The sequence below is a fragment of the Trifolium pratense genome, linkage group LG2, assembly GCF_020283565.1.
Source record: "Trifolium pratense cultivar HEN17-A07 linkage group LG2, ARS_RC_1.1, whole genome shotgun sequence".
In the NCBI taxonomy this organism is placed as follows: domain Eukaryota; kingdom Viridiplantae; phylum Streptophyta; class Magnoliopsida; order Fabales; family Fabaceae; genus Trifolium; species Trifolium pratense.
Genome location: NC_060060.1, coordinates 59,615,737 through 59,642,306, shown reverse-complemented (window position 1 = coordinate 59,642,306; position 26,570 = coordinate 59,615,737). Strand labels below are relative to the sequence as shown.

The 26,570-nt window shown below is 34.7% G+C and overlaps 4 protein-coding genes across 8 annotated transcripts; 2 read left to right on the top strand and 2 right to left on the bottom strand.

The window, feature by feature from the left end:
- Nucleotides 1-446: 446 nt before the first annotated feature.
- LOC123909225 (protein yippee-like At4g27745) lies at nt 447-3,918 on the bottom strand. The gene is made up of 2 exons (XM_045960023.1): nt 3,276-3,918; nt 447-892 (listed from the first exon to the last, which is right to left on the bottom strand). Exons 1-2 carry the CDS (start codon nt 3,366-3,368, stop codon nt 665-667), a joined length of 321 nt encoding a protein of 106 aa, XP_045815979.1. The 5' UTR covers nt 3,369-3,918; the 3' UTR covers nt 447-664.
- A 583-nt stretch (nt 3,919-4,501) lies between these two features.
- Nucleotides 4,502-11,182, bottom strand: LOC123909223. Of its 4 annotated transcripts, XM_045960020.1 has the most exons (6): nt 11,027-11,177; nt 6,138-6,293; nt 5,887-6,052; nt 5,155-5,227; nt 5,019-5,074; nt 4,502-4,748 (listed from the first exon to the last, which is right to left on the bottom strand). In XM_045960020.1, exons 3-6 carry the CDS (start codon nt 5,928-5,930, stop codon nt 4,634-4,636), a joined length of 288 nt encoding a protein of 95 aa, XP_045815976.1. In that variant the 5' UTR covers nt 5,931-6,052; nt 6,138-6,293; nt 11,027-11,177; the 3' UTR covers nt 4,502-4,633. The 4 variants fall into 4 exon arrangements, with proteins under 4 accessions (XP_045815976.1, XP_045815978.1, XP_045815975.1 ...); XM_045960022.1 differs by lacking the exon at nt 6,138-6,293 and having other exon boundaries at nt 5,887-5,951; nt 11,027-11,182; XM_045960019.1 differs by lacking the exon at nt 6,138-6,293 and having other exon boundaries at nt 11,027-11,178.
- A 4,726-nt stretch (nt 11,183-15,908) lies between these two features.
- LOC123909222 (RNA-binding protein 1-like) lies at nt 15,909-19,704 on the top strand. Of its 2 annotated transcripts, XM_045960017.1 has the most exons (7): nt 15,911-16,213; nt 16,858-16,979; nt 17,490-17,724; nt 17,910-17,971; nt 18,043-18,124; nt 19,160-19,279; nt 19,400-19,704. In XM_045960017.1, exons 1-6 carry the CDS (start codon nt 16,108-16,110, stop codon nt 19,261-19,263), a joined length of 711 nt encoding a protein of 236 aa, XP_045815973.1. In that variant the 5' UTR covers nt 15,911-16,107; the 3' UTR covers nt 19,264-19,279; nt 19,400-19,704. The 2 variants fall into 2 exon arrangements, with proteins under 2 accessions (XP_045815974.1, XP_045815973.1); XM_045960018.1 differs by lacking the exons at nt 19,160-19,279; nt 19,400-19,704 and adding an exon at nt 18,332-18,683 and having other exon boundaries at nt 15,909-16,213.
- A 2,598-nt stretch (nt 19,705-22,302) lies between these two features.
- On the top strand, nt 22,303-25,882 carry LOC123909221 (oligopeptide transporter 6-like). Its single transcript, XM_045960016.1, has 6 exons — nt 22,303-23,321; nt 23,448-23,545; nt 23,648-24,217; nt 24,417-24,675; nt 24,772-24,954; nt 25,060-25,882. Exons 1-6 carry the CDS (start codon nt 22,827-22,829, stop codon nt 25,672-25,674), a joined length of 2,220 nt encoding a protein of 739 aa, XP_045815972.1. The 5' UTR covers nt 22,303-22,826; the 3' UTR covers nt 25,675-25,882.
- Nucleotides 25,883-26,570: the final 688 nt, after the last annotated feature.

Here is a 26,570-nt window from a genome sequence, read left to right as displayed (position 1 = left end):
AATTCATGTGGTAAAAAATTCGAGATAACAAATTGCCCCCCCAAAAATGCCATTTTCTAATGAATTATTAAATGAAGAATATGACGTTTTTGAAAGATTCCGAATTAAACTTTCACTCTTCCCAAAGACGGCGCTGAGGTCAGCAATCAATCAATGCTCCTTTCAACTGCCATTTCAAACCCCACAATCATCATGACCGCACTTTTATAGGAGTAAATGGGACATGCGTTCCCATAGGAAGTTAAAAAAAAAATTATATTTTCTTTTCTAATTATTTAATTCGAATTTTTGACCAACACTATAAATAGCAATCAGCTCACATATTCCACTCTATTCACTTTGTTCATCTTCTTCTCCGAAAACTCTCTACTTCTCTTCCAAATAACAATTATTTTTTAATGATTTTGAATCTCAGAAACAGCATGTGCGATTTTCCAAGAGGATTGTGAATTTTCGAAAATGAATACACGATTTTATTAACGACGAATAAACAAGTTATATTACAATTTCACTTCTAATTATAACATGAGGAAACATAATATGAAGTTGGATAAGCAATGACATGAGTACTTCCTGTACATATATAGTGAATATTCCAAAGCATGAATAAATCTACATCGCAAATGGAATGAATGGATTGGGAGCAAAGCTGCATAAGTGAATGCTACCAGTTCTCCTTAACAATTTTTGACTTTTCAAGAATGAATTTTCCTTCCTTGTACTTCTGAGAAGGCTCGTAAGCTCTTTCGTATTTCCATCCCAGCACTTCGCGGCAATCACCACAGTAAACATCGGCAACAGTGTGGAGGCCAGTCAAGAGAGTCCTGTCTTCTTTTGGCCCAGTGACAACATTCATTGCATGTGAAAACAGAAAGGCTCGGCCATTTTTTCCCTAGTTTTGAAATTTATGAAAATAATATCAGTAAATGATCTAGGCAAGCTATTGTATGAGATAAAATCATATAACTAAAATAAATGGATGTTTCAATAACAACAACAAATGAAGAGTTTTAGTTAGAAAAAATTCAAGTGCAAATGATAAAACAATGATCCCTTGGGAACATTTTTGCCTACCAAAAATGTAGTAATGATCGAAATACTGCTACCAATTTTGAAATGCCGTTTTCAACCAAAAGCATCTGCAAAAATATGATAACTATGCATCTGAAATCCGTGACAATCACTGCCAATAAGCATCTAGCGACTTTCACTTTGTACAGGCATATAATTGATAGAAAACCTGTTTTCAGCGTCAAAGACCTAAATTGCTGCTATCATCAACCATTATTCTCTAAACAGAATTGCTCTGTCAAATCCCTCAGTTATTTCCATTCTTAATAATATATATACAAGTAAGACCTGTACTGTACAATTGGTGCATTCATTCTAAATACAGTTACCTTATTTACAACAAAACATCACTGTAATGAATGATATTATAGGAAAAATACCAGCCTAGCAATTCTTTCATTTTTATGTCCTAATAGTGAAGAACAAGACAGAGAATTATCCAAACTTGAAACCGAAACAAATTATTCCTTCTTCAAATTCAAGCATATAGCCTGAATAATAGACCATTGTCCATAACAAAATTAAAATGTTTGGGTTTAGAAGTGGGTGGGGGGGTGGGGGGGGGGTCTACTGATATTGTTGATTGAATCACATAGTTTTCTCATGTTATACCTTGCGGTCATCAATATCTCCCCAAAGCTTGAGAGTTTTCTTGGATATACATTGACAATTCGAGATTGTTTAAGGGTGAATCTGATTCTAGGTTTTGTTAGAGTGGTTAGGTATCCTCTTCCTCACCTTCCATGATTAAAACATTGAATTGCTTGTTGGTGCATATATGGCCCGGAGAGAATTTCTCATCACAACGGACGCACAAGCCTTTGGTGAGTTTGTCCGGTAATTCTGTATCTGTAAAGTCTCCTAAATTCCTTCCCTGCTGCAAAATAAACCAGTATTTTTTTGTGCCACAGCCACTGGTGTCACCTGCCATAGTGTTTGGTGTGGTCTGTTTGGAGGGATATTTTTTGTGGAAGGTTGCTGACTTCTAGTCGTGTGCATTCCATTGATTTAAAAGAACATTCTTTTCATCAATGTGTTGTGCATAATCCATCAATTCAGGCAAGATGGTAACCGGATGCAATCTTAATTCAGCCTTCACCACGCCTTTGAGATACTCTGGCTTTGCTGTCCTAAGAAGTCCAGCAAATAGTTCAAAGTGTGTGCGGTACTCTTTGACAGAACTCGTTTGCTTAAGACTCAACAACCTTGAGGGTTGGAACCTCTTGACTAACGCAGCCTTGAAATCCTCCCAGGTAGGATTTGGAGAACAGGATTCCCACCACTGATACCGGCCTGAATCTTTTCTTGCTCTTTAACCCCCTTCAAATTGAAATAGTACTCAACGCGACTAGTCCAACCAAACGCATCCTCTTCGTCAAACATAGGAATCATTAACTTCTGCCACTTGTCATCTGGGTTGCGAAATCCGAACCACTGTGTGAGAAACGTGTGGCAAATCATTTGGTCTGTCCGCACTGATAAACCACACAGTTTCAAGCAGTTCATCAATTCTGTGTTGTGACTCAAACTTCTCAGCCTCCAGGATTCACCACATTTCACCTATCTCGTCGTAGGTTTCCATGTAGCAATCATAAGCGCATTCTAAAAACTCCAAACATGCTTCCATTTTTCATCGTGTATGGATCATGAAAAGGGTGCATAATCGGTTTTTCTGATCCAATGATAGTATACGCGCGGCAGTATATGGAATATACAATGTACAAACTGAATATACACTATCGTTATTATAGAGAGCCTAGTCTCTCCCAAACAAATAACATAGAAAAACAAGCGCGCTTACTCCTAAGCTACACATGTTTGATAGGAGTCCTACTAAAACATTCTAATTGTGACTGACTGGTTCTGTTGAAGAGTCTGGGGAAGCCAGATCAACAATGAGTCAATGCTCCGTGACCACATGAGAGGGACGTAATTAACCACTCACACTTAAAATGAAACATGTCCTATATAATGATTTGGAGATAAGAAGTAAAAGTAAACAAAAAGCATAATAAAGTGGAATATGAAAAGTTGCAGAGGGAGAATTTCAAAGACAAGATAAAGATTACTAAGATTAATTCCACATACTACATGTATACTATAAACATATACTATGAATTAAAAATAAACATACTCTGATCTCATCATCATGTCTCAAAAATGAGGCAGAAAAGTAAAAGATAAATGGTTTTAGTAGTTATTACCTGAAAAGCCTTGGAAATAATATCATCATGGAAAGAAACATGGTTTCTACAATTACAGCAACTGTACAAGCGAGGCCCTATCAGTTCCGCCATGATTTAGTAACTAAGCAGATGAGGAGGAATCAATCAAATATCTTCACCTAAATAAGCTCAATTATTTATGACCTAAAGAATCTGCAATAACAATAACAAGATAAGAAGAAGAAGAAGGAGAATGATATAGCCTATAGATTAGAGAGAGAGTTAGCGTGCAAGAGTAACCATATATGCTACAATTAATTAATTAACTCATCACAAACATCATCACTGAATAATATTCTTTCTCAAAATAAAAAAGATAAATAATAATATCTCATCAGATAAAGACATGGCCGCTTCTAATTATAGAAAATAAAATATATAAGAATTAAATAACTTATTTTCACCTAGAGATTAAATATGTATTTGATCTCACTGAATATAATAAATAACTTTCATTTTTAATCTTCTAAAAATTATTAAATACTTTTTAAATTAAAGATTAAAATATTAAATTAAATTGTGATGTTAGGTTAGGTAGCTGTCAAGTATGTAACAGTTGAAAGTAACTTTGAATAATAGTATCATGTCCTCACTATTGTTGTTTGTTATGTAGGTGAGTGAGTGAGTGAGTGAGTGAGGTGATCAATTATTGCTTTTAAGTTTAAGTTATTACTTATTTTGGAAAAATGAAAGTGAAAGTCTGAAACGGTGTTCAAGCGGCAGAATCTCGGTGCCTATGAATTGAACCAATTTGGATTTACATCTGTGTGTTTTATTTTATAAATAATAATTACACATAAATGAAAAAGACGGACAAGAAACCGCACCGCAAAATCTTTCTGAAAAACTACATTCATAGACATAGAAACGCAACATTGTTACGTCCTTTGAATTTTTTTTTCAAAAGATCCACAACATCTGATGCTAAAAATACAAAAGTGTCACATAAAAATAGTATAAAAACACATTTAATATTTATAAGAAAAATAAAAGAAATTCAATCTTTCTTCCATTATACATTATTCAATTTTAATCCAACAATCAATTGATCACTGACTTGTTTCATCGCACACTGACTTTGTTTCTTTTGGTTTTGTCTACATAAGACGACATAAATTTACTCATTTCATCATCACATTAGAATAGATCTTATTTGCCACTACAAAACATCAATAAAGCACGAATTATTTAAATCTAACATGTACTAGAGCTTAAATCCTCCATCATGTATAAAAAAGTCTTCTTACATAAATAATCATACAGAAAATAATAGTACATTTTAACATTTGAAGTTATAGTACACTTAAATAATGCAAAAACCAAGAGAGAAGTGGATCTCACAACTCCATTCCTGGACCAAATTCTTCAATTGTTTTGGTTGCTAGCGTTAAGACGTCTACAAAAGCGCTGAATGATGCACGAAGAAATCTGGCTTCTATTGCCTCGAAGTGCCTGAAGAGAATGATTTCAAAGGAAGAGGAAAAATTAACTGACAGAAAGTTTGCCTCATATTCCAGAGGATATATTTACAATTTTAGTCATAACATCGATTAATGAATATATTCGTAGTTAAACGAAACATGGTACTGCAGTACTCATTTATCATTTATACATAACACCTCATATATAAATGAAACAGATTCCAATGCAAGCATATAAATACAATGTATTTCAAAACATAAATAACATTTGTTGCGATACGGGAAATGATGAACTACTCACACTAATAGCTTTCCATTAGACACCGTCATGAGTCGTTTTACTTTATCAGGTTGCAACTGCAGAAAACAGAAAAAATGAAAAACTAGTTGAGAAACTACTGCTAAAGAATCAGAAAGTCATATCTTCAAACACACACCTCCTTGTCAACCATTAAGGTAGCATAGACAATAGAAGCATTCTCTTCAGATCCAAAATTCACTTCCAGGTCACTGTAATTGTCATTCCAGTGTATTAATAACAGTCGTTAAAAGTACTAAATAATTTCAGAACACAAAATACACTTTTAGAAGCAATCTTTTCACTTGTAATGAATATTCGTAATGAAAATCTTCCCACAATTTGTAATACACGATACTTAAAAAGAGAATGTTAATTCTTTAACCTTAAAAATGTAACTAATGAAATCCAAAATTAAGATTTTTATTTTCCCTATATGGCATGAACAAAGGACCAGAATGAATTAAAATCTAAGTAGAATAAGATTCTAGTTAAAATTTTCACTGTATTATATAATCTAAGTAGAATAAGATTCCATTGTATTATAGGAGTAGAATAAGATTTAATTATAGTTAAAATTTAACTTAATATGGGCATAACATAACATCATTTATAAAGTGAACTTAGGTATAACATAAAGTCATAAACTAAACTGAAATATTTTTGAAAACATAAGTAACAACATCATTAGTTTTTCAAAACAGTATTGATGCAAAACGGATAAACACTAGTTATACACATTTCAACACTACAAAAAAGTTGCATAAAAAAAAAACACTACAAAAAAGTTAAAACTGAAGAACAACAGTAAAAGATAATAAAAATTTTCATTGCAGAATTATAAAATCGAGAGAAAGAGAAAGAGAGTGACCAGCTAAAGTCCCATTGAGATTTGGCGTATGGTGTGGCATCCATGTGTAACCCAAAAAGCTATCTCTGCAATAATTTCAAGCGACAAAGCTGAGAGAAGCTCAAATCGGAAGGGTTTTAGGTCAATGTAGTATGGTATCCCAATAAGACGATGTTTTTGTGGATTTCTGCAATAAGAACAAACACACTGTGAACGATAAAATTAGATTGGAGCAGGTTGACAATTGATCTGCAATTTTGAATTGGCTTTACTTGAATGCCCGATCCAACTCAGCGCTTACGGATTGGGTTAGATTGAGCTGATTGACCCATTAGCTGCTATTATTACAGATATGGTTTATGCGTGCGATCACTTCGGTGAAAGCAACTCATTATTCCGGGCCACGGTGATAGGTACAACCCAACATGCTTGCCAATAGAAAGGGTAAAAAGTCATGGATACCTCATCAATCGAATCGTCCAATAAACCTTATGAAGTAGAATTAAACACATAGAAGGAAACAAATATTTGAACAATCCAATATAATATGATGGCAGGCGAATCCCTGTTATATAACACATAGCATCCCAATAATTACAGGGACATGACCTCAAGTATGTTAATCACTGCCCAATACTTTGGTACTTAGTATCTTTACTAATTTAGGCAAAACATTGTCTTGCAAGTTGCATGTACCTTTTCTGTGTCTCGACCAATGGAAAGTAGTACTGAATGTTCTTATCCCTACATCCCCATAAGGTCACGTCTAAAGAGAGGAAGAGTTTAATTAGAGATTTTTTAACTATATCTCATAACATATGGTAAGCATTAGTAAAGCATAGAAAAATATCTTATGATATGCCCATAAAATATTTTCATCTTATTTTGAAAAGTTCCTTAAACTTATAGTGAAAGCAAATATTGAGAACACAAATAGTTAACCAATCTTCATATCCAAATGCAAATAACTTATTAAGTATTCAAATTAAATTGTTTATTCAAACACTCCTTAAATTCTAGGGAAAACTGCCCTGGTGTGGGTATGTGCTAGACCCAAACTCATCTAAGTGAGTGTGTCCAAGATTGCAAAGCTTGCTTTCAAATTTCTCAGATAGGCCTTGAAATCTAGACAATCAATCTAGAATGGAGTTTTTTTAATAAATACAAATCTCAAAATAGTAGTATGTCTTCTTTTTCTTGATAGAGAATTAGATCTCTTTATTCACTCATTTTCCAAAAGTATAATTTATCCTAATTTGACAGTTGGCATACACTAATGACGATATAAGTACTCACTTGCCGCTCAGCAGATCGTGAAAGAACACGGCATGATTGCAATGGAGGGAGAGATAGAATAGGGGGAAATCCTGTGCCGTGGGAAAAAAGTTTTGTTCCTTGAACAAAACTTCAAAGACATCATCTCCCTTCTCAATCTCATACTATTGAGTGTGCACTTGTGGAGACTTGACCTTGTTAACTATGAAGAGTGTGAGGATCCCAATAGAATCCTTTCGAAGCGCTCAAACTAAAACGTAACTATTGACTTAAACTTCCCTCTTCTTGTTACCACTTATAACCAGCACTTATAATTTAAGGACAGACTTAATATTTTAATCCGAAAATTGCCATGTTGTGCACAAACACATACCTAGAATTGTTAAGATAATACTTAGCCCTATCAATCTAACATAAAATGGTCCTCTCTCATATTACATATATCATATATCTTTTATTCTTAGACAAAGCGATAAGCACCACTGAAACCCACACACACAGTCCAGCCTAAAAATTTCGACATTGTCGGTTGAACAAGACTTTACAGACCATATATCATATATCTTGGATAGCCAAATTGGAGAAAAGACCAAATGATATCATACCGAGTTACCAATTGAATGCAGATAGGAAACTATATTGTGACAGGATTTTAGTATAGTTTAATAATTTATTTTAAATAAATAGTTTATCATGTCAATTTACTTTTTTAGTCTTGTGGTTGTATTTAAAGGCAATGAGCCTCATTTGGAACACAATCAATCAATGAATGGGCAATTATCTTCTTCTCTCAAAAATCTCTCATTTATGTTTGGATAATCTCATTTGTACCGAATTTTATTCAATTCATTAGAATTCCTACTTTGAGACTTGATTCTATTGGTTTCGTCCCTAGAATCTATTTATCGGTTACAATTGGTATCTAGAGCCTTCGATTCAGCGCTAATGGGTGCAAAATACAAATTGGTGAAAATTTGCAGTGTTGAGGAAGCTGAAGAAAAGATGGCAATGGGTATATGTTTCATATGTGATCAACCTTTTACCGTGGAACATCAATTGCTTCATCACACAAATATTCAAATGATAATGAAGGAAAATGAAGAAGAAACTGAACTGGACGGTGAAGGTCCTATAGAGCAGAAGCAGAATGAGGGACATGGTTCTAAATCTGCAGAAGCTTATTCCCTCACCACCAGAACCACCACAGTTCCTCCTAAATCACAAGGTATAGACACATTCAACCACAACACAAATGTTCACGAACCAGAAACAGACGAGCAAATTCAGAAAACCCCTAGTTCAACCACCACAATTCCACCAAAATCTCCATCCCTCACAAATTCAACTCCAGAATTCTCTAATTCCATGTTGTCTGACAAGGACGACACAAAGAAGACACATGTTGAAGACAAAGTAGTCACGGATTCAAATTTTGAGACCAACGTGGAGATGAAGAATATTGACCCCGACTCTTCTTTCTTAACTGATCTTAACATTTGTTCCAACGCCATCACTCTCTTTGTCGGTTACCACAAAGGAGGATTTCACAGCAACTCAATATCCAAGTATTGCATCTTATGGGTTGCTCCAACATACCCTCCAAGTGTTTGATCAAATGCCCACAAAGCATTTGAAATCCACATGGTTGAACAAGCAACAAGAAACTATGAAAGCATCTATTCTAGTTATGGTACGACAACTAAAATTTCTTCTAAGCTCCCACAATCTCAAATGTTTCGATCCCGGTGGGTCTTTGTCGCTCTTGTTTTTGTCGAGGTGTTTCCTTTCGTTTCTGTTTCTATTGAGAACGTCATCATCAAATGCTTGCCTATTCTCTCCTATTCCGTCACAAACATCTCTGACGATAACCGAGTTCCAGCCAATGCAATCGTCGCCGGGACAAGCTTCAGGCTGGCCATGGGTACGAAAAATCATCATAATCCAAAATAAATGTAGGATTTTTGGTGAAATGTATCAACACACAGTGCAAAAGTTGTATGCAGAGAGGAAGTGTTTGTCGGATACAATCTTCCTTTCATGCTCCGTAGATTGGAGAAAGAGCATATCAATTGAAAAAAACTTGCTCACACCATGTTGAGGAAGGTGTGGGGACCTTGAGTATTCCACTGGTAAAGAATGGCAACATCATACACAATCCCTCAGCAAGAATGCAGTTCACACATCGCAACAATAAGAATCCATCGTCACTGGCGATACCACCAGATCAATATTTCCAGTGGGCAAAAGCAATATTTCAGGTTTTTTTACTACAATTTCCTTATTAAAGATTATGATTCTGATTGTGTTTGGATGTATTATGATGAAATAACAAAATGGCTTTTAAGATGGATGTGGATTTATATACTGAATTTTGTGGAGACAAATTTGTCTATATATTGTCTTTATCATTATCCACTTGAAGACCCTAATTATTCCATCCAACTGTTTGATCAAATGTCAAAGTACCTTGTGGTTGTTTGGGATGCTATCTTTAGCAGGTGTAGAGATCTTGAGTCTGAAAGTGTCTCTCTTGATTTATCCAAAGGCCTTCAAAGGGTGGATATTAAGCTTGTTAAGTACACCATTACCAACATGTTGCATTGGAGTTCTTTGAAGTTTTTTATCTATGGAAGACTAATTAATTATGCAGATATCAAAAGAAGACTTTTTGTTAGGCTTTATGTGGTTAACTCTCTTAACACTAAGTGTTTTAATCTTGGTGGTGTTTTTGTTGCTTATGGTTTGAAAAAGCTCTCTGCAATACCACCAAGGAAAATTGTTCTATTTTGCAATGGTTGGGTTGCTATTCAGCAAACTCATTTTGGAATGGAGGAGCCATCAACATTTTGTTCAAATTTTTTACAGGAACTAAAGAAAATTGGACAAGTGGTGGAAAGTTATTCTTACTATGTCAATGATTATTTTTCTGATGATACACAGTTGGTGTTTTGTTTGCATAACTACATCCATTCATTCATTCTAGATGTCAAGGATAGTAGTGGTAATTTAATCTGCATGGATACAAACATTACTAGCATGGTTTGTAATGCACTAGTTCAGCAAGATGGGGCTTCAATATTCAAATCCACTACATCTCACAATTTAGAGACTCATAACTTGTTCCATGTGCTTGGATTGAAACTTTTCACAACCAAATATGTTGTTGCCTACTCTTCACCAGAGAGATCTCAACTAGTTCTAAATCAGTTTGCTTTTGTAGCTGTGTTTCACAGGAAGATGATCAATAGGGGAAATGTTCGGGATGCTAAAATTTTAATCAAATGGAAAACCTTGCCTCGTAAACATGGTACTTGTGATTATTCATCCTTGAGGACAAGGATGTTTGAAGGGAAGGGTATTGTGACAAGATTTTTTTAGTATAGTTTAATAATTTATCTTAAATAAATAGTTTATCATGTCAATTTACTTTTTTAGTCTTGTGGTTGTATTTAAAGGCAATGAGCCTCATTTGGAACACAATCAATCAATGAATGGACAATTATCTTCTTCTCTCAAAAATCTCTCATTTATGTTTGGATAATCTCATTTGTACCGGATTTTATTCAATTCATTAGAATTCCTACTTTGAGACTTGATTCTATTGGTTTCATCCCTAGAATCTATTTATCGGTTACATATATTTACACTAAAATTGAAATATAACACAACGCATAAACAAGTGAATCTAAAATGCTATCAAAGTGAGAAACATCCCTGCACAATCATCACTTTTACATGAAACACTGAAAAATTAACTTGGGCAATAATAACATTTGACAGAAATTAGCATCGAGGATTGAATCAATGGCCCAAAATTTAACGAGTATAGAGAAAAAATGAGCAAGAAAGCTAAGAGAATGGTATAGGGAATAAGAAATCAACTCACCAAGAGAGAAGACGGGGGTGTGACAGTGGCTGTCCGACGGGTGAACGGCGACGGTGTTCTGATATCAGCGGTGAAGTGAAGGAGAAATGGTGGCTTGTCCCTCACCTTGTGTTATTGTTACGCAGTTTAGCCCAAGTAATTAGGGCTTGTAATTTTTTTTTTTTTCATTCTTAATAATATCACCATGCTCATACTCATCTCTATTCTTACTATGAAATTTAGTTACAACAGTTTGTGAATCAAGCTCAAAATCCACATGCTCCGGTTGTAAATCTTGAACTCATTTCATGGCATGCAACAATCTCAACGCCTCACCAATGTCCACATTCATAATTGGAGAGAATCATTCCGTCTTAGCAAGTACAAAACTTCTTCGATCATCTCTAACGCATACCCCTATACCCGTTTTGTTGAGAATAATGGAGAAGGATGCATTTGTGTTGCATTTGTACCTTCCGATAGATGGTTTGGACCACCTAGTACATGCTATAGTTGGTTGAATACTACTTTGCTTTTGTTTCATTTTTTGTGTTTGGTTCCGATTAATGTCACGATCACACACAACATTGACCGATTCTACTTCATTTCTCCACAATTTATTGTTCCTATGCTGCCAAATATTCTGCTCAAAGTAAAAAGTACACTTGGCGTTCTCACGTTGTTTCTCAATGAGCAAATTCTTATGTGGCATGTTTTTTAATAATTTAATCTAATGTGGAGTCTACGTGTCGTCTCTTTTCAAAAAAAAATTTATCTTTTATTAAATCTATGAATCTATTATAACAAAAAAATATGAATCAATTTTTTTTATCTTTTATTAAATCTATAAATCTATGAAATAACTTAATAACAATAATATTAAAAAGGTCTCAAGGATCCTCAACAATTTACATGGTTCAAATAAATTCAAGGAAGATCATCTACTAATTCTAATCAATAGAGATTTAGTTGCTCATAATTAAATTAATAATCAGCATGAAATATATAATAAAGAGAAGAGATTAACCAGTAAGCTATGTTGATGGATTGGTTCAGTTTAAGTTCTTCGGCCTGTTGTACTGTACTGGGGGCAAGATGTCCTGCATCATGTGTCTGGGACATCTGTTCAACATGTTGCACGTTACATGTTTTCTCCCCCTTAATAAGATGTCTGACACATCTTGTTGAACATGTTGCACCTACACATCTTGTTTCTTGCACAAGTTGTTTTTTCTGAGTGCCTGCTTTTCAGTATATGTTTTTAATGCTCTGCTTTATTGTTCTTACTGCTAAGACAAGTGTTAAGACAAGTGTATGAACATCGTGGACAACTCTTGTCTTCTGTTATACCGGAATTTCAATTGGTATCAGAGCAAACACTCTGTTCTGAATCTGGGTGAGATCCTAGGGAAGATACTATCTGGTTTTGAGCAAGTAAGGAATATTGAAAAATTGTTTGAAATTGGAGAAGTTCATATTGGTTGAATGGTCCCTAGAAGTGGAGGATGGACTATTCATGACAGAGTGTGTATTAAACTTGTCTGTTGTTGTTCAGGCGTGTAGCTTTGGTGATGAGCTATTGTATGGTTTAATTTATTTTCAAACCTATGTTAACCTGTTGCACCTTGAGTGTGGAGTTTGTGCAAAGGTCATTATGTTGTGCCTGAAGTTTGTTGAAGAGTTTTCTGGTTTGAATTCCGCTGCATATTTATCTGATGGAAAACTCCTGGTGTTTTTTTTTAGTGTTGATGATGCAACACTCTGTTCTCATCTGAAGATATATCCCTTGGTGTATTGATACTTGAGGAGAGGTTCAATTAACTTTTTAGAGATGTCAAAGATACTTGAGGGTGATCTCAAGTCCACTCATAAAGGCACTCATATATGAGTTTGTTGAAAAGAGATATCTTGGTGTGTTCCTTGAGAAGGGAACTGATGTCCTCCCAGATGTTGGTACATCTGACCAGCAGATTATGCAGATTCTTTATGTGGAGGTGAAGCTCAAATGTGAAGGACATTTTCTCTGACATATGGAGAATTCTTTTGATCAAATGAGCTAGATTTATGGAATCTTGTTTGTGGCCATGAAACAGATTCTGTTTGGAGGAGAGTAACTTGCGTGTACTAACCATAGGATGCGCATGTATTAAGGGGGAGTAATGTATTTAGGGAGAGTAAAATATTTCTGATGATTGTGTTATGACAGCTTATGCTCTGGTAGTGTGCTTGACGGTTGTGGGAGTGATATGTTCCTGATGTGTGATGTCATGCCTGATGTCTAGACATCCTGATATGATATGTGAGAATTTATTTTTCTCAGTAAGTGGGAGTTTATTCCTCCATATGTGGTGCTTTTTTGAGAGTTTATTTCTCTCCGTTATATAACTTGCACTTCTGATACTGCTCTGATACCTCAATGTTTTTGTTCTTTTGTTTAATGCATACTGACTTTATTTGTCAGAATTTGTGGCTAAAAAAGGGGGGAGTAATGATCTGTGATATGTAAGATCTATGTGCGTGATGTGTGGACAGATGTGCTGACATCTGGTGTGTATGTTGTTGTTGTTGCGGTTCTTCCTTTGATGTGTTAATCTGCTAGGCCTATGTCTGAGCGGAGTAAATGTTACCTTCAGCTCTGCGTGATGTGCATGCAATAATTCCAAAAAGAATTTAAACTTGTAGCATAGGGCATGATCATAATCATAGTCATAGATATGGATGATTCATCGTGCTTAGTCATAATCATAGAAATATGGATGACTTTTATGCTTAGGATCACAGTCATAGAAATATGGGTGATTTGGGTCACGGTCATAGCAATATGGATGACTTAGTTTGTTACATTCATATAAATATGGGTAACTTATACATGCTTATTTATGAATGCACACATGTGTGTCTACAACAATCATTAAGCGTTGATCACTCTAATTGAATGTTTCTGCTATTACAAGGCTGTTGTAGTTCTTATGATTGACTACATTGTATGCTTGTACTCTGTCATGCACAATTTCAGGGGGAGTGGTAGTATGAATGAGTGACAAGTGTGATGCCAGATGCTGAGACTTCTTGGCTTTATTCTCTAGTGGTTGAGAATTTATTTTTCATAGTTCTATGTGTGTGAGAATTTATTTTTCCCCGATGATCTTCTGTTGAATGGATGTACTCTGATTGTAGGAGTTTATTTCTCCTATCTTTGAATTCACTGTGGGAGTTTATTTCTCCCTGTTGTTGTTCCTTGAGGCTAGATGTGTTTATTTCTGCTGTTGCATGCCTCTGATACTACTTACAAGTTATTCGTAGCTGGAGAGCTATCTTGGAAGTAGCTTTGCTATGTGTTACTTTCTTTCCTAGCTGTGTGCTCATGTTGACTCAATGGAAAGTATGGATTGTATCTCTCTAAAGACTGGTCTAAAATTGTTTTAACCAAAATTTGCCAAAGGGGGAGATTGTTGGTTTTTTGTATGTTGACTACATTTTGCAAAAACATCATTTAGCCAAGTGTTGAGACAAATGTGCATACATGTGGAACAACACCTGTGTAGGCTGATTGCGCGTCTGAATGTGTTATAATTTTGTATGCAATCTTTCGAAGATTTGCTTGAAGAATTATTCTACCTTAGCTTGTGCGCCAAGACGCACGTGGTTTATTAATCTTCAGAAGAAGGTTGTATTAGCTTACTTGGTTCTTAAAACTATTATCAAATATTAAGGAATCAAAAGATTTAGTTTTAAAATATGTTCACTGAAGATTGTTGGAGAAAATATAAAAGATTTATTTCAAATAAATCTTTGTGCTTCAAAATATATTTAAAACAAATATATTTATGGAAGGGATACAGTATTAGATGCAAAGAAAGATTTAATTTTATAATATAACCTCTGAAGGTTTTTCTTGGAGCAGAAGTTTATTGATTCAAAGGCCACAAAGTTCTGCTGTATAAAGGGTGCTTCTAACCCTATTTTAAGAACCGAAATCGAAGCTGAAACAAAATATCAAAGATGTAGTCTTTTAGGGTTTCGTGTCTTTGAGCCACTCTCCGGGAGAGTTGGTGTAAGTGAACCACTCGGGTTGTGAGATGGTCACTATGTCCTCACTCAGAAACCTGTAGGTAATGAGTTGAGTATTGTACTTGGAGGAAGCTTGTTAGCAACTCCAAATTGTGAACTTAGTCAAGGGTAGTGATTAAGTGAGAAGATCGTAAACGAGGAGTTTGTTGTGTGGTCTTCGAATTGATACTATTTAGTTGACTTTATCCCTGACTTGATATGCCTCAAGAGTAGGCTGTTATGCTGGACTAGGTTGACAATTCTGGTGTGTTTTTTATGTTTTTCGGTATATATTTTTAATGCCCTGCTTTATTGTTCTTACTGCTAAGACAAGTGTTACGACAAGTGTCTGAACATCGTGGACAACTCTTGTCTTCTGCTATACCGGAATTTCATAAGACATCGTAAACATCGGGGAAAGTTATGTTCTCCTTTCACCAAATCACTGAGAAAACCCACTATCAGTATCTATAGCACCCTGCCCGCCTGATAATCACATTCTACAATTTCACCTACTCCTAAACTTAGACCTAGAACACTATTTAGCTAAGTGCATACCCCTCAAATCCTTGTAGGAACAGTTGGGAAGACTACGATTCGATCCCGCAACTACGAAATGGCTGAAACACTTGATATCAGACGTCAAAACTGACCCCGAAGATAATCTAGTGAGCTGAATATTGGTGGTAAAAAAATGTGTACAAGTTGCATAAATATAGTATGATACGGTATGATTCGGCGTATAAAACTCAAAGTAAATTCGTTATAAAATAATTATCGTAAAACTTATACACATAAAAAAAAAAAAGGACAAAAAGGCAAACAAAAAAAAAAAAAAGTACAAAAAGTAAACGGAGACAGATCGAGATAAAAGAACATATAGAACAGAAAAGTTGAACTGTACAACGTGCGTTTCTATTGAGTTTGAGGAAACGCCTCGTAGAATTCAATTCAACTCACACGCGATCCTTATTCACAATCTAATTCATTCTTAAACTCACTTTCTTTCTACTTCATCGTTCGTACCTTGTCTGCTTCTCATTAACACCATCATGTCTGACGCTTATTGGAGATACGCCGCCGAATCCCAGCAGCAGCAGCAACAGCCGCAGCACGCCCCCCCTGCCATCACCGGCAAACGTCCCCGTCCCGATTACGGTACCAGATTTATTCTCTTTACTCTCTCTTTTTTCAATTTAGGGTTTCACACATACAATTTCCCCCCTTTTCGTTTCTGGGGTTTCTAAAGCTCAATGTTTTAACTGCAAACCCACTTTTCAAGCTGAAATTTTTTATTTTCATTATTATTATTATTGTATTGCATATACATACTCCTAGTTTGTAAAGTTGAAAACTGCTTATAGTATAAAATTTTTCAAGAGTATTTGATTAATATATTTGGCTTGATTGTGAAACTGTTTTAATGGATCTGTTTTTGATGCACTGGTAATAATCAAACTGTTCTGAAAATTACAAATTTGATTCATATGATCAGACACAAGAATTTGATGGACTTAAATTGTAGAAATAAATAAACTGCAGGGCACAAAAAGTGTTGAGAGTTTTCTCTAAATGATATTATCCAAACCTGCCATCCTATACACTGATTTTTTTGGCGAACTTTCTCATTCAGAGATATATATTATAATGAATAGCCAAGTCATACAGTTTCAAATTCAAAACTGTTGTATTGTTAGCCATATCTCGATAAATTAATTTTCATTTCATCATGCTAATGATTCCTTTCTCCCTGGCTCTAGTCTTTCTCTTATAATTAATTTCAATATTGCTTAATTTTGAAGATGTCTCCGGCGTTCATAACTTGGCCAGTTACGTACCCCATGACGATGATAGAGGAAGGCTCCAAGTAATTAGAGATACTGAAACCCTCGATGCATCCTATGAGCGCTATCTTCGTAGTGCGGTATTACTTATTTTTTCTGTTATTAAATGATCAATTATCTTTTCTTGTTGTCTATTGCCCTATTCGGCATTTTGAACTTTTTTAAGGAAACTAGGATCTATTTACTTTATCTTACTTTTGCCATGTATATGAATACAGGTAAGGTACAGACTTGATCAAGTGTATTTTTAATCCTTATACTCATGCTCAAATTATTTCCATTAAATTATTATGGTTTAGCTCCAAATTTCTTACTGGGAGACGGGAGATTTAGAGGACTCATGGAAAAAATTGAAATTCTGTTTTTCTTAAAGAAGGTTTTAGAAAAATTGAGGAATTACATCGTGAGAGTGAAATTTTAAATTCTACCTTGTTTGAAATTCCATCCATGCACTCTGAGCATGTGATGGGATAACTTATGTCACTGAATTGGTCACCTGTTCAATCTAGCTCCGTCACAAGTCGCACGGCAAATATGACATGTAAACAAGTCTATATTTTTAGGCTAACTTATTATATTTGTTTCACCAGGTTTCAACTTATGGTTCGGCACCGTCTAGTAGACCCATTGAAGGGGGACTTCCCAGTCATTCTATTGATGATTCTCATGTTGCAAGTATTGGGGGAGTAGACCGAAGACCAAATGTAAAAGACCAAATCTTGGAATTAAGTGGTGGAAGGCCCGACCATTCGCTTCCACCCGGTGCTACCAATACACTATTTGTGGAAGGTTTACCTTCCAACTGTACAAGACGGGAAGTAGCTCGTATCCTTTCATCTGATTCCCCTTAGTCTATTGTTTTTCATTTTTAATTCCTCCTCCTTTCATCTGATTCCCCTTAAGTCTATTGTTTTTCATTTTCGATTCCTCCTCCTTTCATCTGATTCCCCTTAGTTTATTGTTTTTCATTTTCGATTCCTCCTCCTTAAGACCTTAACACAGTGGTACAGATATTTTTCGTCCTTTTGTTGGCTACAAAGAAGTTAGACTTGTCAGCAAGGAGTCAAGACAAGTAAGTTTAATTAAAAAGTATAAAAATTATATTATTTGCATTGGTGGATTTCTGACTGGGATTATGTGCAGCCTGGGGGTGATCCACTGTTACTTTGTTTTGTTGATTTTGTAAGTCCGGCTCATGCAGCAACTGCCATGGATGCATTGCATGGTAATATCTTCTTTTCTTTAATTCTTGTAATGACAACCTTATCCATCTTTTTTGACAAGGCAGTTTGTTCATTTTCTTATTCCCTTCATGAGCTGATTATATAGAAATTGCTGTAGAATATTTTTTTCCCCGGTATATCTCGTACGTAGATTAGGCAATATCAATGTGAATTTGAGTGATTTATGATCAATCTTCCTCCCATGACAGTGCATCAGGAGTGTGGAACTGCTCCTAGATATCTGATAACAGACATATGATTAGTTTTTTGTGATAGATAAAACCCAAGTTGTCAGAATTAAGTTTTTACGTCAACTCGTTTTGCCTAGGTGGAATCGAAATGTAAATTCAATTCATAAACTTGTAGAAAATCTAAATGTTCATCATCATGGTCAGCCTTGAAATTTTTTTTATCTATCCCAACCAACTTATAAATCTAATAGTCATATTTTATATTTCTGGTTGGAATTGTGACGGGAATCGGATGATTAGGAATGTAATCCATTTTGATATTTCCATATTATGGTAGTATGGAGGGTGCTCCCTTCTTGGTTGAGTTATTTATCTGTGATTTGGATTGCATAAAAACTCCTTTGCTGCATAATGTTTTGGCCATCCTGACCAATTGAACTCTTTATTTCGGACAGTCATATTTCCATCGAATAGCAGCGTTAATGCCCTTCCATGTTATGTTTTACCGCTGAATAATATTTAAACTAGATATATTCTGTTTCACCGAATGCCCAAACGCAAAGACAATTCGACAAATGGGAATGGAGACTGACTAACGGTTACTCACCTTCTTCGTCCTTTCTTTAATAGCAAGTTTAATCCCTTTCGTAGTTAAGTGAAGGCCTCGTATTTTCCCATATGTTCGAAATTGGGTTTGAACGTTAACAAATGCATTTCAGGTTTAATATGTATTAAGCTGAGGTAAGGTATAACAAACGTCTTATAACATCTGCCTGCTACCACGTCTTTCGCCGTCGAGAACGCGGTTAGTTTTTCATCGTAAAACAATGAAGCTTAATTTTGCAGGTTACAAATTTGACGAGCTTGACCGCAACTCTGTTAATTTACGATTCCAATTCGCTCGCAACCCTGGTGCTAGGTCAGGAGGCGGACATCGTGGCAAGCGTTGAATTATGCATTCTACAGGTGATTAATGTTGTCATTTCGATCCGCTCCGCTCTGTTATTGATGGTCATTGAGTGCTGAATTAAAACTTCAATACAAATGGTTAATCGTGTTTAATCTTGAAACGAAAATTCTATGTAGGAATCGCATGTTTGGGGAGGTTGTGTTTACGAGAGGCAAGTGGTCAACCTTGCAATCGAGAATTACAATTGTTTTCGTTAGAATCAAGTTGAACCTTTTGAATTTCGTCTGTTAGCACGCTCGCTTGAGATTCAGACTGCGCATTTGTACTAGAAATTTGTCTAATTTATTTAATATAAACTTCTCTGAACTGTCTTGTTTGTTACAAGTTCAAATCTTGAAAGTGTTTTACTGTAGTTGCGAATATATGAGAACAAGAAGCATGTTTTCCATGAATGTTTCTAGTGAGTCTTTTAGATAATTAATATTGGTTGTATTTTGCTAAGTTGTTAACTAATTATTAATCGTGGCTAGTCATACAAAAAAGTTTTTTCTTCCCTGTAGTTGTTAGTGTTAGGTTTGTAGATGTGATTTATTTGGCGAGTTGTGTTAGTTGGACATGAAATATTAGAGTAGTTACCGGAGGCTATTATTGATCTGTTATTATTGATCACAATTCACAACCAACCCTCATACGAAATTGATCAGATCAGTGTTAGCTGTTACATGATTTATTCTGAGACTTTAGTTCGACGTTAGTTGTTAGTTTGAAGAGTGTTATATATTGAAGGATGATGCTTGAAAGTATCATTCTTTGAATTCGATCGTTTATGGGGTTTCACCAATAAATCTAAATTAATGTAAATTGTGCCTATTCTCACTCTGCACCAGAGCAATCATTCTTGTTCTTCCTTGCATGAATCTTTCTGAAGGTGCATTTCACTTTCTAGGTTTGGGAGTCCTAGGTTTTCAATGTTCGATGTCTGAATTTTTTTCCACTATGTTTTGGAGTTAGTGATGATTTGTCTAGTTGTCTTTGTTTTTCACTGGGTTTGCACCTGATATTTGTGCCATGTTTGTTGGGGCTGGCTTGAAATGGATAGAAAAAGAAGAGAAACTAAACAAATTCAGTGAATTACAAAAGATCTAATGGTAAATTTTTTGCTGCTTAAAATACTGCTGTTGCGACGTTCCTTGTTTTTCAGATATTTTAATTGAGCACCTGTACATATGTAGATCCACTACCCATATCTCACATATATGAAATCGAGTCTGCAAACGAGTGTGCCATAGCGGTTGGCATTTTATTGTTTGTTTACTTTTTCATTCAATGTTCTTCTCCTATACTCTCTAAGTTGTAATTTTCAAAATTTTACGAGAGCTGGAATCGTGTGCCACTCTACCAAACACATGCTAAGTTGTGTATGTGGACGGTGCGAGGAGTTGGTTTGGTTGTGGTGTAACCTTCTCCTTCAGATTAACCTTTTATTACTGGCTTAGTGTTTCTGATTTTAAACATAAACACGCTATGACTTGAGACTGGGGTTGATGTTGGATTATATTTTCGTTTGATATTCAAATCACTCATTCAGTTTTTATCTAATATATGTGATACGTTATACATTACATAATAATTAGTCGAATAATTGTTGTATATTACGCTTAATAACGGGTTCATGATAACCTACCAAAATTAATAAAATAACCTGGAATCTTGGAATACAATATTCTGGTGGAAAATGTTGTGATATTTTTGTGTGTGCCAATAATAGGGGTTAAACTAAAGAGCCAATGAATGTAACTTTCTTTCAGTTATACTGAAAATGGAAATTAATAAAAAACGGACTACAAGGAAGGTTTGGGCATGAAGATCTCTTCATTAAAAATAAATTACAGAATTGAGAATGAGTTACTTTTGCAACGCTAGTGGTTACTCGCGCCCCTTAAGTAGTGGATGTTATAAAATCAGAAATTTTAGGAAAAAATGCCGTCTGCTACTTAAATAACGGACAATGTTTGAGTAACTGGTATGGCGGCAAAAGTAACTCTCATGGAGAATACCATACATGCCAGATTGGACTCATTTACGTTCATCTTAAACAGCAACATCAAACCCAATTCTTCTAAGATAGACATGTACTGAATCTACATCGTTGACGATTTAGTAATTGGTCAAATATGTGGTTGATTTGTCAATCTAAACCAAACAAACATTACAACAAGATGTGGGATCGAAAGAACATCGCACTAAGATGAAAAATCAAATAATGCCATACTGAAACAAAGAAGTCACAAAGAAAATACACGAAAAAAATGTAATCTATTTCAAAAAGTTGTCACGTATTGGGGAATTTGTGGCGTAAAGTTGTGAGTGACGACATTGTGAGTGACGACATCCAATCCAATATTGTCACGTATTTCTCGGGCATATCTAATCTATCGAAGCTCCTGTCCTGTAACGTTATTTGAACTAACTAACTCACCGCTAATTCGGCGGTACCATGATGCATCATCATCATGTATCAATTTATTTTTGACGGCTACCGTATAGACAGTACAGTAGTACTTACCAGATACTATAGTACAATTTTTGTTTTTGACGTTACATTAGTTTTTTATTTTTATCACTACTATTTGACCTACTATACCGTCTAATCTAGTTCAAAGTCAATTATAACATCAAATTGTTTCAGCCCCATCGCGATTGCAGTTGCAGGATCCCAGTAAACTCTTATGAGTAAAAAAAATATTTAAAAATATATAAAAATGATATGTGTGGTGTCGTTTTTTTATTTTATTTTACTCAATGTGTGATATAGTTTTTTTTTATTTTTTATAAATAATAGGCAAAATTACATTACAGGTCCTTTATCTTATTTTTTTATAACAGTTTGATCCTTTATCTTTTTTTTGTAACAATTTGGTCCTTTATCTTTTTTTTGTTGTAACACTTTGGTCCTTATCTTATTTATTTATAAAAAATAAAGGAGCAAAGTGTTACAAATAAAAAAAGATAAAGGACCAAACTGTTACAAAAAAGGGACTAAAATGTTACAAATAAAAAAAATAAAGGACTAAAGTGTTACAAATAAAAGATAAATGACCAAAATGTTACAAAAAAAAAAAAATAAAGGACCAAAGTGTTACAAAAAAATAAGATAAAGGACTTGTAGTGTAATTTTGCCTAAATAATATAAGGGTGTGGCTTTTTGTTTTGACAGCAATAGAAGGGTGTGTTTGTTAAGTTTTATTTTGAAGAAGTGTTTGTTAAGTTATATTTGTATATTCTAAAAATAATATGATAGAAAAAAAACTCCCTTTATTTAGTGAACTGAAACAAAATCCTCTAAAATATGTGGTGTAGTTAAGAATTAAGATATTCTTTGTCTCAAAAACAAACAAACATAGATAAAAATTCGTTTAAAAAGATAAATATAAATCAAAATTAAACAAACAAAAAGATAAAAGAAACAGAATCCGTATATATTGGAGGTGGTTGAAATAATCTTAAAAATCAAATAGTCTCTATAATTATAAATACTAAACGCATCATAAAAATTAAACACAGAAAAAATAAGGTGAGACAACATCACAGGATATCATTGTGATGGCTTCAAGGTTTGAGATTGAGACAACTAAGACTGTGAAAGAGGAGGATGAGGAGAATGAGTATGAAGAGTGTCCTATAAAACAAGTTGAACTAACAGTGCCAAAGACTGATGATCCTACATTACCTATTGTCACATTCAGAATGTGGGTTCTTGGCATACTTTCATGTGTGGTTCTTTCTTTTGTGAATCAATTCTTTTGGTACAGAACACAACCTTTGAGTATCACTTCAATTTCTGCTCAGATTGCTGTTGTTCCACTTGGTCACTTCATGGCTAGAGTTTTGCCCACTCGCGTCTTCTTTAAAGATACTTGGTTTGAATTCTCAATGAATAGAGGACCATTCAATATGAAGGAACATGTTCTCATAACTATATTTGCTAATGCCGGTGCTGGTACCGTTTATGCTACTCATGTTTTGAGTGCAGTCAAGCTTATTTACAAAAGGCAACTCGGTTTTCTTCCGGCGATACTACTCATGCTCACCACTCAGGTTCTCTTCTACCTATAGTATCTATAATTCTATACTTTTTTTTAATTACTTTGTGAAAAGCTAGTTCATTTGTTAATTTTGAACTTATACTAACATAGAATATTTTCATATGCTATTAAACTTTAGGTGCTGGGATTTGGTTGGGCAGGACTATTTAGGAAATATCTTGTTGAGCCTGCAGAAATGTGGTGGCCTTCTAATCTGGTGCAGGTCTCATTATTCAGGTTAGTTTATAGAATTAAAGCTGTTTTTTCAGTAGCAATAATTTTTCTATTAAAAAATGTAACTATATATTCTAAAGCCATGATGATATTATATGAATGCAGTGCTCTACATGAGAAAAGTAAAAGACCTAAAGGAGCGACAAGCCGGACTCAGTTTTTCCTCCTTGTCATGATCTCTGCATTGGCATACTATGTGTTACCAGGCTACATGTTTTCAATGTTGACATCTTTCTCTTGGATCTGTTGGCTTGGTCCCAAATCTGTCTTTGTCCAACAACTTGGTTCTGGTATGAAAGGTCTTGGGATTGCTTCATTTGGTTTCGATTGGTCTACAATTTCTTCTTACCTTAACAGTCCACTAGCTAGCCCGTGGTTTGCTACGGCTAATATCGCTGTTGGATACGTTCTCATTATGTATGTGATGACGCCGATTACTTACTGGTTAAATGTCTACAATGCTAAGAACTTTCCAATCTTTTCAAGTAAGCTTTTTAAGGGAAACGGTTCGGTTTATGACATTTCGAGCATTGTCAACTCTGATTTCCATCTTGATCGAGATGCTTATGCAAAGAATGGACCTGTTCATCTCAGCACATTCTTTGCAATAACTTATGGCCTTGGATTCGCCACACTTTCTGCTACAATTATGCATGTTCTTCTTTTCCATGGAAGGTAATCACTTTATGAATCATCTTATTAAGATCTTTGTGTTTGCATTTGTTTAACTAAGTAAAGATGTTATTGTAATATTGTTTTGTATTTAATATGAAAATATGCAATATCCTCCTCACCATATTTAAATTTTATCAGAAAATATGTGATGTCTAGCAAAATTTTAATTTCACATACACTTACCATTCGAACTATGCAGGGAAATATGGATGCAAAGTAAAAGAGCCTTCGGGGACCATAAAAAAATTGACATACACACAAAACTTATGAAGAAGTACAAATCAGTCCCTATGTGGTGGTTTCACATCATTCTAGTTGTGAACATAGCTCTTATTATTTTTATTTGTGAATACTACAACGAATCACTTCAGTTGCCTTGGTGGGGTGTATTGCTAGCTTGTGCTATTTCCATTACCTTCACTCTTCCGATCGGTATAATATATTCCACTACAAATCAGGTATTTTAAGAATTTACTTGCAAAACTTGCTAACTTGCTAACTTGCTAACTTTATAATGATACTTGGCTAAGATTTCTTTTCTTTCTTTTTAACAGGAACCAGGCTTAAACATTATAACAGAATATATCATCGGTTATATGTATCCGGAGCGCCCTGTGGCTAACATGTGCTTTAAGGTTTATGGCTACATTAGCATGTCTCAGGCACTAACATTTTTACAAGACTTTAAACTTGGTCACTATATGAAGATTCCACCAAGAACAATGTTCATGGCTCAGGTCAGTTTCGACTTATGATTTTTCTCATTATAAATTTCAACCCCTACAAGAGTCTCACATAAGTTCTTTTTGTTAAAAAACTAAACCTGTCTGCATTGTTTGTAGGTGGTAGGCACATTCATATCAGTACTTGTGTACACAGGAACTGCTTGGTGGTTGATGGGGACGATCCCTGACCTTTGCGATACTTCCAAACTACCATCCGATAGCCCTTGGACTTGCCCAATGGACAATGTCTTCTACGACGCATCAGTTATATGGGGACTCCTCGGACCACGCAGAATCTTCGGAAACCTTGGCGAATACTCCACTGTGAATTGGTTCTTCCTTGCTGGAGCCATTGCACCTTGTCTAGTTTGGCTTGCTCAAAAATCATTCCCGGGACAAAAATGGATTCGTCTAATTAACATGCCGGTCTTGTTGGGTGCTACATCAATGATGCCTCCTGCTACTGCAGTTAACTTCACCAGCTGGATTGTTGTTGGCTTTATCTCAGGGTTCGTTGTATATCGATATAAACAAGATTGGTGGAAGAAGTACAATTATGTTTTGTCCGGTGGTCTTGATGCCGGAACTGCCTTCATGACAATCTTACTGTTTCTTACTTTGGGTTCAAACAACATTATGCTTAACTGGTGGGGAAATGATGTTGAAGGCTGCCCCTTGGCTACTTGTCCTACTGCAAAGGGCATCTTTGTTAAAGGCTGTCCAGTTCTTTGATCCTTTCAAGATTTTCATTTGGCTACTTTTTCTGTATAGAATTTCAAAACTTTCAGTTCACCATTTACTTTGGTTATGCATAAGTACTTAGGCTTAGAATAGTGGTTTTAGAATATGCTTTTTTAGTTTATGCAATTTCATTGATGCTGTATAAGACTTAGATTTCTTAATTTCTTTAATGAATTATTTTTACAAGTTAGTACTAAAATTATCTCAATATGATTTTAGATTTCTTTTATCATTATCTTTTAGTTTTGAGTTTTTTATATATCTTAGTTGTTAAGTCTACATAAATTTCAAGAATGAAACTTGAGTTAACCATAACGAGTAAGAACCAGAAAAAATTGTTCATACACTTGTTCACTATTTATAATTATAAGCTCTTGAATTAGTTGCAGAGTTTATAAGCTTCAAAAAAAACACACTCCTAGAAAAACTCCTAGAAAAACTTTGGTTTGCTTAATTTTATTTTTATTTTTAAGTTGTTTGCTTAGCTGAAAAATTTGAAGGATAACACAGAAATATAAAGCAAAATTTATATGAAAACTTGTGCTCTTTGCATTTGTAAATTCCTTACCACAAATATTAGGATCACAATTAGATTCATACTTGATGGATACCTGCAATTGAGAGGATAAAAATCTGCATCTTGGTACAGTTATGGGTTTGTTCGAGAGTCTGTTTCAATTTTTTTTTTTGTGAAAAAAATTACTTTTAGAAATTTTGACCTGTTTGTTATTGATTTTTAAAAAAATCATAATCTAATATCCACCAATATTTGACGATTTCTATGGTCCATTTAAAAATTCGAATGTACCGAAAAATTAAATCTTTAAATTAATAATTAAATGAGTGTTTTTTAAATGATTTTTTTCTTATCAATTAAAAAATTATAA